Genomic DNA, 19289 nt, shown 5'->3' on the forward strand with positions numbered 1-19289 from the left:
TATTTATTTTTTACATACAGTATATAGATAAGCCGCAGCTGTCCACACTGGAACCGGACTACAAAAATCTATAAGTTAGCCACATAGTTGTAAAAGCCGCAAGGTTCAAGGTAGTCTGGAAATTACGGTAAATAAATTTTGTATACATGCGTTTCCAATGACATCACGGATAGTTCCGGCAGCCATTTTGATTACCGAAGTAGAATTATGCACTACTACAACGATGAAAATGATGAAATTGAAAGACAACTGATTGGCAGTGGCATTTTTATGTAATTGTAATCATTGCTCAAGGAGTTAACAGTTAAAACATGGCCTCAGAGAGCACACTTTTCTGTGATATAACCAGCAAATGTGGCATAGATGTAGCAGCTCTGTCTGTCGAGCTACAACACGATTTACTTAAGATCTGCTTCACTCCTCAGACTAACACATCAAAGAGGAAACAGAAAAAACTTTCTCTGGGATTTTTACAGTCTTAGTCTGTGTCAGTGTTTAAGCTGCTCAAGACATTAGCATGCAACCGGTTAGCAACTGTCACCCATTGACAGTTGAGTCAATCATTCGTCATGTGTGGCTCAAAACACTGAGGAAATACTACAGTAACAGCTCTGTCACATGTTGTATCCAAGACTAGATGTTTGGAGTGTGGTTCAGAGCTTTCTCTTGGAGAAGTCGGAGCTGAGCTGTCGAAGCTAAATGCTAACCGGTAGCATGCAACATCTTAAACACTGACTCACTGGTTTCTTCACATGAACGTGTGTCTTGAGCAATGATTACGAGTATATAGAAATGCCACTGTCAATCAGTTGTCTTTCTTTTATATCCTGAGTAGAGATTTTATTATTGTAGTACTGCATAATTCTACTTCGGTATTCAAAATGGCCACCATAACAACAAAAGTCCCATGACTGAAAGGCATGTATAGTTTTTTAAGAACTTAGCCCAGAGTATCCCAGAGAGAGGGGGAAAAAAATGCTTTGCCTTGGAGTTGACTCCAGCTTGTTTGCCAGAGGTTCTTGCCTCATTGACCTGGGCCTGTTCAGATGGTGGCATGAGCTTCCAGGCAGATCGCCCGGAATGATGGGAGTGACCCAATCGAAGAGCAATAATCGGGTTAAGGTTTGGAAAAATGCCTACTACTACTACTACTACTACTGCTAGTAGTAGTAGCAGTAGTAAAATGTCTCCCTTTCACATTAAAGTGTGCACATACAAATATTTAACTCTGAGAAAATAACCACATCTAACTCCATAACCTAAAACATTTATTCCTAATAATGCTGCCAATTTTAAATCTCGATTATAGAAGCAACAACCTGTCTGCTCCAATTACCTTTCCACTGTGCGTGCGTTGTGTATTTCTGAGTTGGGAAATTGCGTAGTGGAGCATAAGCCATAAAAAGCCTTTGTATAATCGGCTGCTTATACAAACAAAAAGCAGCTGCCAGCTCTGTTGTAGATGAACACCCCCAAAATATCCCAAATGTGTGCTGTGAGGTAATGATAGGCCCGGAATAACTCGATACAAAGCCTTTCTGTTTATATGAGTCATACAGTATACGTAATGAGAAACGCGCCGCGGCAATACAATGAATACTCAACATCAGATTTAGCACGGGAGCCCAAACGTATTACGCACAATGGCATTCGTGACTAGAAATGTATGCTAAAAGTTGCAGTTGGCGACATCCAGACAACGCACTTTGAAAATAAATGATAGTTAGAGCAGGCAATGCGCAGTAGACAGATACTTTAATGGGGGAATTATGCAGGATGGGCCGTCTACTGATGCACGAGAGGTGAGGGAATCGGAAAGGGAGATGACAGGAGAGTGTTAGACTTACCAGGGACATGCCTTTTTCTGAAGGAGCATTATTGATTCACCGCTGATAAAATCTGTGCTGTGAATGTTTTAGTGAAATAAGAGAACACTGTTGAGACTTGAAGACGATCAGATTGATAACAGCAACAGACGAGCTTCCCAGACAACACGCATAGATCACAGTCTGATGATGCGGTCTTCTTTTTATTCAACAATCGCCAAAATGCCCTTCAAGTCAACACGAACACTATTAGCTTTAGAAAACCATGTTATTACCGACCAAATGCACATCATTTAAGTCCAAAGCGCTGAGATGCCCTATAAAACATTTCTCTTGAGATTGAATATAGTTATATTTTTTAATCAGCATGTTTCGTATTCAGACAGTGACAGGGCGAGGACAGTGCAGCATTAACGCACAGGTCTTGTCTTGCAAACCTCCTATCCTGTGACATATTCACCCGTTCTCTACATTTCGGAACCCCAATTACTGAAATGAGTATGAAGCAAAACAACACTCCAGGTTTATTTCTAGATGCCGGTTTAATGATTAATAATCAATGATATAATGATTAAAACCTCAAGAAAGTCGATTATCCATGACATAACCCAATAACCCTAGAAACAGTGCTGAGATTAGATAAGTGTCTTTGCTGACCTGTGCCACATTAGCTCTGGTGTACCGGTCAATTGTAAATGTAAGTGATCATCTAGAAGGCCTTGGACACACAACACGGCCCGTCGCCCTCATGGGTGTGTGTGTGTGTGTTTTTATTGGAGGCCCAGAAACGGTTGGTGATCAAACTCCAATGACCAAAAGACCCAGAGTGATTTAGTGGAGCAAAAATCCATTACGGCTCCATCCAAAGGTAATGACTTCTACTGGCCTTCCAGCGGATTCGCCACAACAGGAAAAGACACACAAGAACACGCACTTTCACACAGCGACACGGCGGACGGACCAATCAGGCCTTTGTACAGATCGACACGAGGTCCTCCTGGCGTCCACACTTGACACGCTCTCTCTTTGAGTCTTTAATACCTTCAATCTCGGCGGTGACAGCAGTGGCAGCGGCTCTATCTAAGACACAGGTGGTGCGGTACAGTGAAGGACATTACAGGAAATGAAAAGAGCAAGGGAACAAGCATGTTACCCATGACTTAATCATTATAGACAGACGGAACGTTTTCCAGCGTTGATATAATGGTGAAAACAGTATTGACCGCGCCACAGCCTCCTCATAGAAGTCAACTCGCCTTCAGTTTGCCAAAGTGAAAGGTTTTTTGGTTTGTTTTTGTCTCCCTTACCTTGTGCACGATATCTAAGATCATATTTACCTCCTGGAAATAAAACGGAGGAAACGAGTTCTGCTTTTGTGATGTGGGGAATGCTCCAATTCTGCCAAGCAATGTTTACACTGCATTCAATGCTAGAAAAGTCGAAAGCAGGAATGCGGTTCTATTATATTCCTGAATTCAAGACAGTACCAAACATAAAAAGAAATGTGGGATCTTCTACAGCAAACTGTCTGCCTTCAAGTGTAGTGTCGAGGTATTTTATGCCAGATGCCCTGTAGAAAAAATGTTGCAAAAATAAACTTTGAGTTGTTCATTCATTCATGTTATTGTTGACATTTGATCGGCTCAAGTGATCAACGTCTCATCTCTGTAACTTTAGGCGGGATGCATCCTGAATATATTGGTAGTAACGTAGACCATCATGCTCTCTTCCCGGTCTCACCAATAAGAAGCTTGAAGTTGCCACTTTGCTGGACAAGCTTTCCATGAGAAGCAGCAGAGAAGGGAGGTTGGCTTGTCGCAGCAAATGCACAAATGAGGGAAGGCAGAGCAGCCATCAGCGTATCGATTGTCCAACGATGCATACCACGCTGAATTAGAAATGAGCCACTGAATGCAAAATGCAAGAGAGTAGAAATGTGTTTACAGTATGATGAACTCCAACACCCACCGCTAAGCAGCACATTGCAATAGCACACATAAAATCGCAGCCATTTTCAGGAAGATGCCATGACATGAGTAAACATGTAAACGCTCATTAAACGCACCATTAATTAGCGCCATAGCATTGGGTCAGGACGTTAATCGCCACGGTGACTGATTACAGAAAACAGCTCTTTACTGCAGCAAATGACAATTCTCACTCGTGTCAAAGAGCCAATTAGAGAGTTGAAGGTACGGCAAGCATAGCGTTCCATGATATGATTATGTTTGCTGGGCGGGCATCTGTAGCTTGTTATTGGACAGCTTGAGGCCACAGATAGTGTATGCCGCGACGTGAGCAGACTCATGTATACAAAGCCAATCGGGAGCATTGCATATGGAGAGGGATCATCGGACTTAATGCATGCAGCGTGTTAGGACAGCGCTCCAGAGGGTGTGACATTCAGCATTTTCATTCTAAAACAGAGCCCTCAACATTTATGACTGATTTCTGAGAGGCAAAAGTAAAATAATAGCACTTGGCTTCTGCTGCTTGGACTTCCTTTCAGTTTTATTTTGGACAGTTTGACACAGATATAACTGAATTGGCTCAGGAAACACACAGCAGGGTAGGCAACATGGGTAAAAGCTATCTGTGCTAAAAGCATTTTGGCTTATGTCGCTTGTACGAAAGTTGAAATTTTAAGGTCAGCAAATAAAATGTTCACTGATTAGCAATTAACAGAGCTATAACTACTGGGATTTGTTAAGCTTCTCAAATGCTAAACTTTGATTTGTTGGTTTTATATGTTGGTCAATTGTCTTTTTACTCGCATTAATGTTGTGCATTTCAATCGCAATTATGTTACTCCAAGGACGACAACAGCTTCAATGATTTTGGTTAGAAAGAAAATAAGAAAAACTACTCAAAATGTAGGCTCTTTAGAGGGACTATACAGAGTTTAAAAATGTTCAGTATTTTCATCCCCCGTACATGTTTCAGCCATGTCTTAATGTGTAGAATGAACCCAGACGTATTCAACACAACTGCCTGTAAAATCCTGCACTATTACTAAAAAAGTTGTTGCTTCGGGTCCGCAGTGCTGCCATGCATGAGCTTAATATAGAGACTGCAGTTATACGTAAGACCTGAGGTGGCAGTAGAGAGCATAAAATGACCAACTTAAATCTAGTCTCACTTTAAACTCAAGAAAATCCAAATTTAGAAATGTGTCTTTTAACCTCTGCGTGTCTCTTTTCGAAGCGTTCTTGAAATCAACAAATCCCAAAGATTTGGCTCTCACGAAACAGCCATAAATGTAAGTCTCATCACGGCTGTGTGCCAGCCACCATTTGAACGTCCAATTTGACAGCAGCCTCTCACATCTTTGCCACTCTCCGTTCCATTTGACAAGACCCGAGACAGCCCTTGCCTCAACCCGTCCCCGATAAGCATGCAAACAGGATCGCGCCCAAATGAAAGCTCAACGTGCACACACACAAGCCGTATTAATCCCATTGAGTCCCCCCTTTGGATGATCGACAGCGCACAGTCGACTAATTAATCCGAGATTCCTTCTTTTTTTTTTGCGGCCACAGGTGAATATAGTCTGAATGCGCACTTACATGGGCCACATTTGCATGCAACGTGTCTCATGGTATTGATCCAGCTGTCTCTACTTGCGCATCTGACTGAAAGATTGCGAATCCATAACCTTTAGCAAAAATTATGTAAAACTGCGCCATGCAACACACATGTATAGCGATCAGCAATGCAGCAGCCTTCAGGCCATCAATTTCTCGCCTCGAACCGAGCAAAGTGGCAGCTTGGAAGATTAACCGGGGGAATAGCAGGACTTCTATAGCTACGAGTGTTGGACAAAGTGTTGGAAGGCGAGATTAAGTGGTGGATTGGATTTTGGGCGGTGACGCAAGCGGCGAGCCCGGAAAAGGGAAAACAAAGCTAGCCCGCTTGCTGTTTGCAGAGACTTACCTTTCATACCGAATTTGTTGCGTCGGCCATATTTGTTGATGAGAACGAAGAGGACGAGGAGCAGGACGCAAGCGAACCCGGCCAGTCCAACGGCGATGGAGACCTGGAGCAGACAAGCAACACAGTGTCAGGCACAGACGAGCGAGCTGGGCTATAGCTTCACATTCAGTCCACATTTTTGATCGCCAAGGTACACAAAATCACACTCTAATCCCCGAGATTACACGCAAGATTACACCGGTTTGCTTAAAGTAAACACCTGTCTTGGCCGTGATACATTGGAGATGACAAGTGGTAATTTAAAAGCCAGATTTATGCGCAGAACTGTTATGGGGGGTGAGAAGCAGCACTGACTTTGTAGTTCTGTGGCAGAAGGGAGTTGTCAGAAGCGCCTGCCCAGCCTCACATGAAAGGCAGTTTAGAGGAAGCAGTAACTACAGTATGTAACCAGGGCATTAAAAGCGTCAGTTTGGAAATTACATCGGGAAAATGAAACAATTACAAATGATTACAATGATCTTTGTCGATTACAGAGGAATTTGCAGGGGACAGAGAAAATGAAGGCAAAATAAAAGCCCCTGCGAATACGTATCTGGAATCTAAATAAAAAGAGAAAAGTATCGAAGTCTATTTTCTCTGAAGAATAAAAACGATCATTAGTGACAAAACATGGCATCCTTCGCTCAACTGGTGAGTTGTTGTGGCCCGGCTGGTAACCATGGTAATGCTGGTGTTACTTTTATCGGTCTTACTCAAACGATCCATCACAATTTAAACAGCGTACACGGCCGTATTGCCTGACAGAGATAATGAGGAATCATTATTATAGAATACAAGGCCTAATGCACAAGATTAATAACACTATTGGACAGCATCTATCACACGTCATCTCACTTTGCAAACCGACTGTTTCAGAGGAGGTATAAAAGAGCTCAGGATGGGGAGGTTAAAGCCTCAAAGATTTCTGGAATTCCTGGTAAATTCCGTAAAAATAATGGAGATTTTATAGTTCACATACAGTAAACGCAATTAGACACCACAGTATGTTAGATGTTACTAGTTGTGTCCTTGCACTATGATTGTAAACCTGCACTGCTAACACTGACTATAACATATTTTGTTATAGTCTGTTTACTTATTATTTACTGTTTATACTTTTTGTCCCCACAAAGTCCTTGGTAGTCATTGTATATAAGATATCACTATTTACTATTTAATTGTTTTTTCCTCACATTTCCAGCCTATTTGCACACCCTGAGTGTTTCTAAGAGCTGAATGTAACATGTTCCTATAATCTATTACTTTTAGCTAACATTAGTCAATAGTGTTTGCTAGTTAACCCATAATGGCAGATTTCTATGATTGCTACAATAGCATTACAATATATTCCAGTCTACTGCAAGAACTACAACTGCTACTACTGTCTGCAACTGCAACCAATATTACAAAAATGAACTATTTAGTATCTAAGAAAATGAATTGAATGAAAGCCTCTGTGACCTACATACCTTTGTCCTTAGGTGTTTTTTCTAAGGTTTAAAAATGCCAACACTTGTCTTAGAAGTGGAGCAGTGAGCGAACGGCCACCTTCATTAATGTCATTAATTATACCTGCGCCGTTCCCGTGGCGTCATGTCGAAACGCCCGCCGAGCGAAAGCCCATAATTCATCGCTCCTTTAACACCTCTATCAATTAAAACCGCAGTGGAAATAATTTGCCTCCCTTTGTGTCAGTAGACAAACAAAACAAGCACGCCCACGACGAGATACAGAGCTCTGCCGTCATCCACTTCCAGAGTTCGCCGCAGTGATGTTCTGTATGCCAAAGTCAACAACAACAACAACACGAGGAGCAGTAAGAAAACGACAATCCGTGTGACATCAAATCATGGATGGTTTTCACAGCGATGTAAAATGTGAAATATTCTGAAACAATATGGCTAGAAAAAAACATCATGTAACTACAGTATTTGACCTTTTGACATGGTTTATGGGTAATATTTGTGCAATCTCATGGCAGCAAAAACCGGCATGTAGTTCAGTCTTTTCTCTAAGCGAAGGCAGATTGTGACTTAAATATTAACATGTCCTGCACAGTCGATGGGTCAAAAACTCACCCCAAAAGTGTCCTCTTCTGGTCGCCCTGTTTCTCCACCTGAAAAGATAAACAAAAAGTGTATCCATCTACATTAGAACAGTTGTGATTTTAGCTTATTTGTCCATCTTCCCCTCATGTATACAGTCGTGGCTGCTCTCCATTACAGCGATGTTGGGTCTTAGATTGAATTAGCTTACTTTCGTTCATCCTTGCATCAGGTGGAAGCAAGTTTGTACAGCAGAGGTCAAAGTGATTACAACATCTCTGAGGATGCACATGAGGGCGAACCACTTTGCTGCTGAGCACCCCTGAGGCAAGCAGCGAGGCAAGAATAAAAGTTGGGAATGCTTACAAAACATTTTTCACAGACTCAAGTAAGAATCCTAATGGGATACCGTGCGGTGCAAAGATCCCTTTTGCAGAGATTGTTTGCACATCACAGATAAGGAGCCAATAGTACGAAGCAGTTGCAAACGTCAGCACTTATTACTTTTTAATGTTTGTGTAAATGCACAATGACAGGAAAAGACTACTTTGCACAGTTAAGGCGAGACGCTGCAGGTCAATAGGGGAAAAATAGAGATATCCCTTTAAAACTTTCATTGTAAGATCAATGACCTGAATGAAAGAACAATTGTATTGTGAGTTTTCTGTTTATGAAACATTTTACAATAGGGCATTTTATGTGTGAAATTTGCCAAAATGAAGGACAAAATGTGATTCATGAAAAGATCCAGGTGTAAATGTGTTGGTTAATTTTGTTCTGCTTGAATATGAACATTTATAATAGAGGATTTCTGATTTCGTTTTCGGTGTGTGAAGGAAGGTGCAAGCCTTTTGAGAAAACTTGCCGTTGAAGGTTAAATTTGCCATAAAATCTTTGGATGACTTTATTTTTCATCAATGAAATGAAATAGTCTGAGGTGGACATGGTCAGATTTCCTTCTCTTGCCTGACTGTGATATTTGTTTCCCATAAGTATACTACATCCTACAGAGATAAAGTGCATATATATTAATGCAATGTGTATATATGTGCATTGATCTGTATTGGGTGTCAAATGCTATATGGTCCATGTACCTTTTATTGTGGACATGGTCATTTTGGCATCATTGGCCACTCCTTTTTAAGATGGCTCCTCACCACTCTTGAGCCATTTACCTGAAGAAAGGCCTAATTTGCCAAAACGTTGTACTACACTTGTATACACCTTTTTACAGTGTGCAGGAGATTCCATTTTTCAATGAAATAATTAAAAGATGATTGCACTTTCTTTTGTTCTAGCTGAAAGCACATGTTCAGAGACCAATCCGGACCAAAAACTGAAAATTGAAAATTGAAAAAAAGAAAGAAAGAAAAAAAAAAACATTTTGGCTGCAGTGTCTCGCCCAAATGATTGAAATTGTTTTGTTAAAAGAGCTCAATAGGACACACAGTAGCACAATAAAGTAAGTCACACTTAGACAGACTGGCCTAATCCTTGAGAGTCCTCCAAGAGTGTTTAAATTCCATGCGTCACACCAGTGAGAAGAACACTGAGTTAAGCGGACAGCGACTGGAGCAGTAAAGGAGAAAAGGACGGAGACAGAGGCATGAAACCAAATGAACTGGTGTCGGGACTCTCTAGTGCGGCGCCCACAGCCAGGACATTGCACAGTAATTGTGAGCAAATTAATGGCCACATGGTACAGCGGCTGCCAATGGCTCAGAGACACACAGATATACTCCACTGAGTGTGCCCTAACTGCCATCTCTGTTCCTTCTCGCCAGTGCCCCCTCTGTCCTGACAGCTTTATACTGTATGTCAGAGCGAGAGGGCTTATACTACGGGCTCCTCAATGGGCTGAAAGGGCAAACAGTAACATCTTTCATCCAACCAGGACTGTTTTTTTATGCCAGATTCCTTTCTTGCCACCATTCCTATATACTGAGTCTGGAGAGCAATGTAGGTGGTCAGTTGTAGGTCAAAAAGTACCGGCGTCTGTTGCTTTAGAAAAGTTTTTGTGCTCATGAGACTGTTCAAAGTGGGAAAACCAGATGCTCCAATTGCCTTGGACAGTGAATACTATGACTACTGTCAGGACACACTCAGACGTATGTTATCAGTTTCACAACATCAGAGCCTGCAGATTTGTCCTTTTTACACAAATATTGTGACACCGATAAGGTCAGAGTAGACACACTGACATAGATATAAAGCTAAACGGAAAGCTGTGGCTATGTTTGGAAATACAATTACTCACCTACTTCCAGTAAGCCTGTGAAAGACAAGACAATGAACATCACGCTATGTCAATAGATTGACACTATATTAACCTTGAGTATTGAACATGGGGAGAAATTAGTCGCCTTTGCTGGCTGTTCTTCACTGTGAACTCAGAGTGAACTTCATGAACAATCTACCTGACTGCACTGTGGATGAACTCTGGCTGCTCTCCAACAGCAGGTCCAACCACAGCCGCTCCCCGGGAAGCACATTTTAATAAAATCAAACGGCCCAACAGCTCAGTCCCACAATCACATCTGTATCTCTGCTAACAGGTGCTTTCAACATGAGCCCAACAGGTCACAGACCTGTCCTGACCACACTCCTCACAGAATTGGGCCACATGGACTTGGAGGATATGAACACTTGGCTGAATTGCCCTCTGGATCCTCATTCTATGCTGATGCAACTTAAGGGAATGAGATCTTGATAATATCTTGTTCATTTCTGTCAGTATGTCTCGTCTGAGTACCCTCTGAATTGTAAACATGGGCCCATCTGCTCAGATGTGTGCATCTGTCCACAGTAATAAAAAAAAAGCTGGACTGCTCACCTCCTTGATCTGTTTCTGTCTCGGGCGCATACAGGAAATGGCCATACACAGTCTTGGTGACTGTACCCAAGGCGTTGCTGGCCTCCAGAGTGTAGTTGCCGTTATTGACGTGCGTGGGGTTCTGGAAGGTCAGACAGCCCTCCAGATAGTCCTGGTAGAAGTCCATCTCAGCTCGAATGTACATGTTCTGCTTGATCTCCTTCTGCTTGTGGAACCAGCGCAGTTTGGGGTGGGGGTATCCCCTCACTGTGAACTCGATACAGGTGTCGTGGCGCTGCTCGGGCTCAGCCAGTTTCAGGATGACTGGAGGAACTGCAAGGAAAAGACCAGTATCGTAAAAGAAATGTAAAATCCGTTCATTTACTGTGAGCAAACACGGCTACAGAAGCACTGCCATTCTGGTGTTGAGCTTATTGATGGAGTATGCTTTGACTCATGGTTGAATATCCTTGTTTCCAGAATAAAATGGCATTTCTTTAACATATTTAGTTTGCTATATAACCCATTATAGCCTCAAAAATCTCCATAACCCATGGGTTTACAAAGCCTTAATACAATTCCCTGCGAAAACTGAAACAGGGAGACGCCGAATAAACTCAATCCCGATTTGATTTGCAGTGGAAAAAAAGTTCTTTTTAGGAAGTATTTTGCCTGGCAGAGGCACAGAGGCACATTTCTGTTTCAGAGTGCCGTATACAGGGCAGTGAGCTGTACAAACACAGGACGTCTCTTTTTGACTTCTCTCAAGCGGCAGCACTACGGCCGCCGAGCTGAGAAGCAATTTATCACTTTAATGCCATCAGATGCATTTCATAAACAATTCATCGGCTGATTTGTCTGTGCATGACTTACTATTGCAGCGGCATCATCAAAAGGAAATATTTGGCAGATGGTAATACCTGGCACTGTGTCTGTTCTACATACAGCGGCCCCCTCCCTCTGAACACCCACCGCCAAAGCACCGCACTGGATACAATGACGGCTGTTCCAATATGTGTGAGCAATCCCATTTACTGGATATGTCTATGAAGGCTGGCTGAGCGTGTTGGGTGTATCATCTCCATACTGGCTCCTCATTCACAACAGTACAGATGCCCGATGAATCACCAGCTGCACTCCACCCCACACCGCATTCAAACGTGTTGGCGTATTTCTAGAAACAAGCAGGAATAGCAGGTTCTGAAAGGTGCTTCAAAGAGTGCTGCAGAATGTGAGATAAAATATGGTGGTATTCCATAACAGTCCAATGTTGTTTGGGGATTTTGCATATGGCAATCATTTCACAGCAGGGGTCTGGAAGTACCTCCTCCAGTGCTGAGCAAACTGGGAGGGCTCGTGTACAGTTCTTATCACACGAGGTGACTTGGGATCCGTCTGAATGTGCATGTTTGTAAAAGGCTATGTTGTGCAGTTTTGTGGAGTTTACTCATTTCTTATTCATGAATGTTCTCCTGGCTGTGAATTGACGATGGAATACATTTACCCCATACCTAATTGCAATCATTATCGTTTTATAATTGTAAGCAACTGAAGCCGGTCAAAGAATATATAATTAACTTGAGCCTATGCATATGGACATGGCGGACAGCGACTGCAAGCGCGGAGACTTCACAGAGACACATGAGTGGCCACGCAGGAAGGACAAACTAGCAACTTCATTAGGCTTGACACAATTGTTGGTGAAGGTTCTCAAGCATTCAGATTTATTTTATTAATCAATTAAGCAGTCTGACATATCGTCTGCCAGTGGCAACCCCGAGCCCCGGAGTTTATTGTCTTCAACTGTAGACCATCATCAATCTCATTTCATTGTGTGAGAAATAAATTGTCCAAGTCTCCACCCCTACTCCTGTACTGCCAACTTGTAGGAGAGAAGGAGCAAAAATGACTCATATCATTATCATTTTGTCATATTATTTCAACATAGTACATTCAATTTCAACATAAGCATTTTTTCATGACTGAACTTTTGCACATATTTAGGTTACCACCAGGTGTGTAAATCTACTATAATTTTTCCACAATATTGCAGACCATGTGAAAATAATGCACATTTGGGTGTCACTTTATTTTACAGTACCTTCATACATTGTATCTAACTAAATTTAGCACAATGTAATGTGCTCTGTAACAATCTGTAATAACTTGTACCTATGGGTTAGATACACAATTGAATGACTTGTATGAGTACACTGTAGGTACATAATGTAATAGACCCTTATAGGGCTTAAAGGAACAGGCCACCGTTGCTCCATGCTGTGATACTTTCTTTCCTGAGCTTAGACAAGTTGATGCGTACCTGTCTGGTCTTTGTGAGTGCCCGTGGAAGAGCTTGGTCGCTTCTAACTTCACCCCGTTTGGAGCTATAGGAATATGCTGGGAGGGGCCAAATGCTAACAACATCTTTGGTCGTTTTGCGTGACTGAGCGCACACACAAAGACCAGACAGGTACTCATCAACTCATCTAAACTCAGGTAAGAGCATATCTCAGTATGGAAAAACGGTGGCCTGTTCCTTTAAGGTTTGGGTTGTACCTACATACAAACTACAAATACATATTCTTGCATTGTGTATCTAACCCATAGCTACAAGTTATTACATATTGTTGCATAGCACATTGTATTGTACTAAACTTAGTTCAATGTATCATGGGTAGTGTAATGGTGGGATGGCTTGTGAAAGAAAGCCATCCCACTCCATGAGCCCATTGAAAAAACAACAACCGGATACCCCAGTAAGAAGACGGGGGTATACAGTGTTTAGGAAAACTATAAACAACAAAAAGGTGTGTCATTTAAAAATAAGTATTTTTATGTGTAATATTCTTCCTGAAATGACGCCACATTTATCTGAGTTAAAGGCTGTCATTTGGCAAATTGCTTTAGTGATGTTGTTTCTATGCCACAAGACAATAAAGTCACTGATTTGGACTAAAGGCTTGGGCGGCGGTACGTGAGAGCATTTGGGAGCGGGGGCGCGTGCCAAACTGCAATTTCTGAACACATAACAGACAGAACAAAAAAACAAAACAAAAACAAAAGTGATCCAGTCAATGTGGAATGGAGCTGGCAGAGAGAAAAGACGATGGAAATGGAAGAAGAAGAAGAAAAAAAAAGGTGATGGACAGTCGGAGATCAATCCATTTTCTCCACAGCGAGACTGCTGCTGGTACGAGCGCGACAGTCGATTCAATGCTAGTTATTACGGCGCTCCTTACTGCTCTGTAAACTACATGGTGTTCTGGTGGCGATCATACAGATGGCAGGCTTTGATAGTGCAATGCTTTAGATCATGGAGGACGCAGCACACAGGCCTATGATAGCTGCTGTGCTGCTTTAAATGTCAGAGCAAAAGTGCGATAGCAAATCATGGCTCACAGTGACAGCCAACATATATTCACAGGACGAGAGATCAGCACACACACCCCTGGGCTTCTCTGAGCTAGGATTAGGGAGTTTCAGCAAGAGCAGTGATCCCATATTCTCCCGAGGGAGGGGCAATCACGTAATTCCCTAATAACTGAGCACAATTATAGAAAATTATAAAGAATAGCTCATGCCAAAGGGAACCTATTAAAGTAGATTAATAGAAATGTGATTCAGCGTCAGCCAGGCAGTACATTGTTAGGTGAAATTAATAACACAATCTTTTTAGCCGTGTTAAAAGGCATGGCGCAAAATGTTTGGCGCTTTGTACCAGGTTAAAAGGTTATTCGGTCATTAAAACCATCGTTGTGTCCTTTTGCAACAATTCCAAGTCTCTCTCTCTGTTTTGCATTAAAGCAGTACTAACTTGTTTACCTTAATAAATCCTTTTCGTAATCCCTCTGGGGGTAATACAAGTGTTAATGGGATGATTGGGGGGTCTTTCATCTCCCCCCGGCCAGAAATCCACAATTGCAACTTCGCTGCCGAGTCGGAGCCACCAATACACACTAATAGAATCACGAAGAAGAAGCTAACAAGCTAACGGGTAAAGCTAAGTGTGGGCTAGCACAGTATTTACAGCCAAGTTTGAGTGAAAAAACGTATCTCCAATGTGTAATTGGATGTACAATATCCCTCTCTCCCTTTGTCTTTTCTGTCAGCAGAGTATTTACTCTCACGGACGATTAATAAGTAAAAAATAAGCAACATGCTACGACACCTGCAGTGGCGTTTATGGCCTCTAGGGGCATGAGTTACTTAGTACTGCTTTAAGCGAGTCCCGATTTAATATTGCTTTTGATATATTTTCTTCTACTGTATCCCCTGGATTATGGAGAAGGGTCCAAATGCTGCCGATGGAGGGGTACATGATGATCAGTGGAGCTCCACAGGAAATGACATCACCTCCACAGGACAACGCCAGCTTAAACTAATCCAAACTAACCCTAAATCTAACCATAAGGATAGTGAAGTTTACTAAAGGCTTCTTATTGAGATCAATGTAAATTAACGGTGAAAAAAAGTGGAGGTGACGTCATTTCCTGTGGAAAAGTGGAGCTCCACTACCCGCTACATTCAGACCCTCTTGGGATTAGAAAGAACCCGGGCCTTTTTTTTCAGGTGTTCTGCATTCCAACTGCCTCTATCACAATAGCATCAATTTGTTAGCGTGCTTTTAGCTTACAATGGTAGCTTTTTCTCCTCATCTGTGTTTTAACCCATCAAGTACACATGAATTCATAACATGTTAAATATCAAGGCATGATGTGCCCATTCGCAGGTTTATAAGTCACAATTATGCACAATATGAGCAGTGCCCAGCCTTTAAAAGTTGCTCAAACCAATCATCTTAATGTCATGGCGGCTGATGTGTAGCTTGCATTATTTAGTACCAGAGGGACACTAGCAACCCGGTAGTTGCAGAACAATATAGCTACACATTATAGTCTCCATTGCTCATTTTAGCTTTCCCCCTTAAAGAGCGGGGCGAGCAGGGCCAGTTTTTGAACACCGTCACTTCGTCTTGACGGCTGCTAATTTGGCTGTCAATCAGATTATGCCGCCGAATCCGAGCCGCAGTCTAAGCTATTTTATGACATTTCCGGAGACAATAGCCGGCACAGGGGACGGAATGTAATTACCATCAGAGCATGTGGTGAAAAATTAATAAGTTAATTTGCAGCGGCGCCAGTGGAGATTGTCAACAGCGGGAAAAGAAGAAACAGAAGATAAGCCTTGGGGAGGTAAGTACATATATTGTATCTGAGTTGGAGGAAGCCCGCAAGTGTTGCAATGTTGTAAGTCAAAGTGTCACTTTGTAGCTTTCCTTAACTGCTCTGGGACTTTCAGAATAGGTGTTGTCCTGTTGTATGATGTACAGCAAGAAGCATAATGCAAAAAAACCTAAAAGTCATATTACACTGATCAATTTTGCATTTGGGGTATATGGGGTGATATGAAAGGGGGTGTCACGATCAGAGATGGGTCAGTTACATTTGCTCACACATGTACTTTTTGAAGTACTTGTAGTTCTTAGAGGCATTTTGTCACACAGAACTTTTTTACTACTACTTGAGTACTGTAACTGTTTCCATTGAATATCCTAAAATCGGCAAAGATAATACAAAAAGCAACATTTTGTTGTGTGTATTAAATGGAAATAAGGATTTTCATATATTTTGTTACTCTGAAAAATTCACAAGTAATATTTAGCAATATTTACATAGTGGCTTGAGGATATATAAATATTGCATCACCTTATATTGCGATGACTGTAATTTGCTTATATATTGTACATCTCTATTCCACAGTCCTATTGTTTTGGCTAACTCCATGGATGTCTTTGCCTGCTGTCAGCAAACAAAGCGAAGTTTGCCAGTGATTTCTTTACACCAGCCCGCTCACTTATGCTGTTTGTCAGAAAAAAAAACCAAACATTTTCTTACAGATTCCGTACATTTTCACGCCCAGGGCTGAACTACAGGGCACACTTATGCAACACCTGATAGAACTAACTCCTCATGTTGATATTTTCCAAAATCATGGCTTTATCAGTGCTGAGGGTGTTATTTTTCCGTATCTTGTAGTGCTCAGATGGAGGCCAGGCTTTCATGTGGGCTGGAGGCTATATTCCTGCTAATTGGCTACATCAGCTTCACTTGGTTTGGAGCCGCGCAACACCTCATTGCATCCTAAATGTACCTGCATAATTCCCTCTGATACAGGGGATTTTTCTATCCAGCCGTAAATTACTCTTTGAGCCTGTCAGTGTCATTATAGGCAGATAAATTTCAGGCCATATCGAATACAAGCAAGCATTCTCGTTATTGGCATTCATATCATGTTTCTGCTCATGTGTTATACAACCAACGTCGGTCTGTGTCGTGTGCTCCTGTGTGTTTATCCTGTGTGTTATGGTCATCAAAGAATTCGCTATAAGAGAAACACTTACATAGAGGTAGCAGTTTGATGGAATACACAAAAGAACTGTCCAGAGCATAGCATGAAGCAAAGTGGTCCTTGACGTTCTCTCCTCTGTGGGGGTTGCATGTCCATTAAAGTAGGATAAAGCAACCTTATAACATACGAATGCTCCAAATATGAATACAAAAGATTTCATAACTTACGTCACACGACAATCTCAAGGTTTGGCTGGATTCTGGAGGTTACAGTGGCTGGCACATTTTCTGTCGCAGCCAATCATTTTTCCTCTACGTTTTTTTCATTTTTCTATTCAACCACATTTGTAATGCATCATATAATCCTGTATCATTCAGAGCAAACTTTGTCATTTCTATCACCTGCCTGTACCAGCGCTTGGTTGTTAGTCTTATAATTGGGCAAAAGATGGCGCTGTGTGTTTTATAAGCCATCATGTTTGTTTTGGTGTGGACAGACCGAGTGTTTCCCTGATTGTTTACTCAATCATGTCCTCTGAAACTTGTAGAGACAACACCAAAACTACACGTCTTTAAAGTGTCGAGTCTGACTGATCAGACTAAGGATGAAAACCAAGAGGAGCAGAAGAATTGCAGATTCAAAAAGACTGTTTTATATTCACATATCTACATATTCAGTCTGAGTGTGTCTCAAACATGACAAAAAAATTCTACAGAAGACCTACTCTTCTGTAACCGGAATTGGAGCCAGGCTTTATCAAGCTCTGTTTAGGCCAATCTGTGTACTATTGTTTGCTTTTACCACCACTGAGATGTGTTTCTCCTGCGACTTTATAGCACCATTATAGCTGTTCTTGACTTTATGTAAGCACATTGTACGCGGGCCTAAAGCCTCTGGAATAAACAGTGGCGCGCACAGATCCGGCAGACAGGCTGATAACCTTTAATGTGAAAGCCACAGCTCAGTGGTCGTCAACGGGGTTTTATTTCTTGCAATCTCTCCAGCAGCAGGACTCACTGATTAGCTCTCTTTAACAACACAGCTCCGATATTTAACTCTTTGCTCTTTCAGCGCCAAGGCATGTGAGCAGGGAAACAGACATTATCTTTCCTAAAACTTAAAATATCATGCGTATTTGAGACATATAATATACTATACATTTGGGAACTATAGCATGACATTTTGCTTTTTCAAATTTGAAATAATGTTTTAAGCAACAGTAAGGAATGAAAGACTAGACTGTTCGGGGTTTTGAATCTACCTGGAGCTCCCTCTGCAGTTATAAGAGGGAATTACATTTTAGAAAAGCGGTAGAAGAAGAAGAAACTGAAGTGAACAGGATGCAGAATGCTGATTTGTTGTAGATAAAGGAACAACGTTATAACATATTTCTCCTTACAAGCACACAGTCATTTGTAATCTTCCTGTGGTTAGTTCAGTTCTGTCACATCTTGTTTGATGGTCTGAAAGGAAGATCGTTCAGATTGTGATATCTAAAATTGTTAAATTGGTTTGACCAAAGTTGTGCTGACAAAATCCCAGCACGACTATCTCAGTTGGCAAAACACCAAAAATGCAATTACAATAGTGTTCTGTGGCAAGATTACTGTTATTAGCACTGGAGAGGAAAGGTCAGTAATGAGCTGGAAATTGGAAGAGTCAGTTTTTATTTCCAATTTGAATCCATTTTTTGGAGCTTTCGCCGACAAGTGGTGGGAGAACATCTGATGTTTGCTCTTTCTGATACCACACAACCACATACACGTACACATACACACGCGTATACACACACACACGCACACACACACACACACACACACACACAATCTTGTACTGCTATCGTAGTGGGGACACTCATAGACCTCATAGCATTGAACCCTAAATCCCTAACGCCAAACCTAACCGTAATCCTAATCCTAACTCTAATCTTAACCCAATTCTAACTCTAACCCTAAAACCACATCTTGACCCTAAAACAGTCCTTCAAATAAGTGAGGACCACCCATAATGTCCTCACTTTTCAAAAATGTCCTCACTCTGTTGGTTAAAAACTCAAACTGGTCCTCACAATGTCGCAAGTACAAGAACACACACATACACACACAAACACGCAATTTATGAGTAATGTATAGTTCAAAATATTTATATTGCACTAAAGCATTTATGAAAACTGGGCCAAATATCTTAGCACAGTACAGCATAGTAATAACATAGTGATGGATGAAAAACAAGGTACCTAAGAGTGTAATAACATGGTAATGTACAGTGCAGAAACAGTGCGCTCAT

At 41.6% G+C, this 19289-nt stretch overlaps 1 protein-coding gene across 1 annotated transcript in view; it reads right to left on the minus strand.

The window, feature by feature from the left end:
- The window catches only part of ntrk3b (neurotrophic tyrosine kinase, receptor, type 3b), a 252649-nt gene that overhangs the window by 101417 nt on the left and 131943 nt on the right, over positions 1 to 19289 (minus strand). The window contains exons 8-11 of the mRNA XM_079554795.1: positions 10677 to 10988; positions 10101 to 10115; positions 7877 to 7914; positions 5760 to 5862 (exon numbers count right to left, since the gene is read on the minus strand). Coding sequence (XP_079410921.1) covers positions 5760 to 5862; positions 7877 to 7914; positions 10101 to 10115; positions 10677 to 10988 — 468 coding nt within the window. The remainder of the gene's footprint in view (positions 1 to 5759; positions 5863 to 7876; positions 7915 to 10100; positions 10116 to 10676; positions 10989 to 19289) is intronic.

Source organism: Gobius niger, assembly GCF_951799975.1.
Source record: "Gobius niger genome assembly, chromosome: 4".
Taxonomy (NCBI): domain Eukaryota; kingdom Metazoa; phylum Chordata; class Actinopteri; order Gobiiformes; family Gobiidae; genus Gobius; species Gobius niger.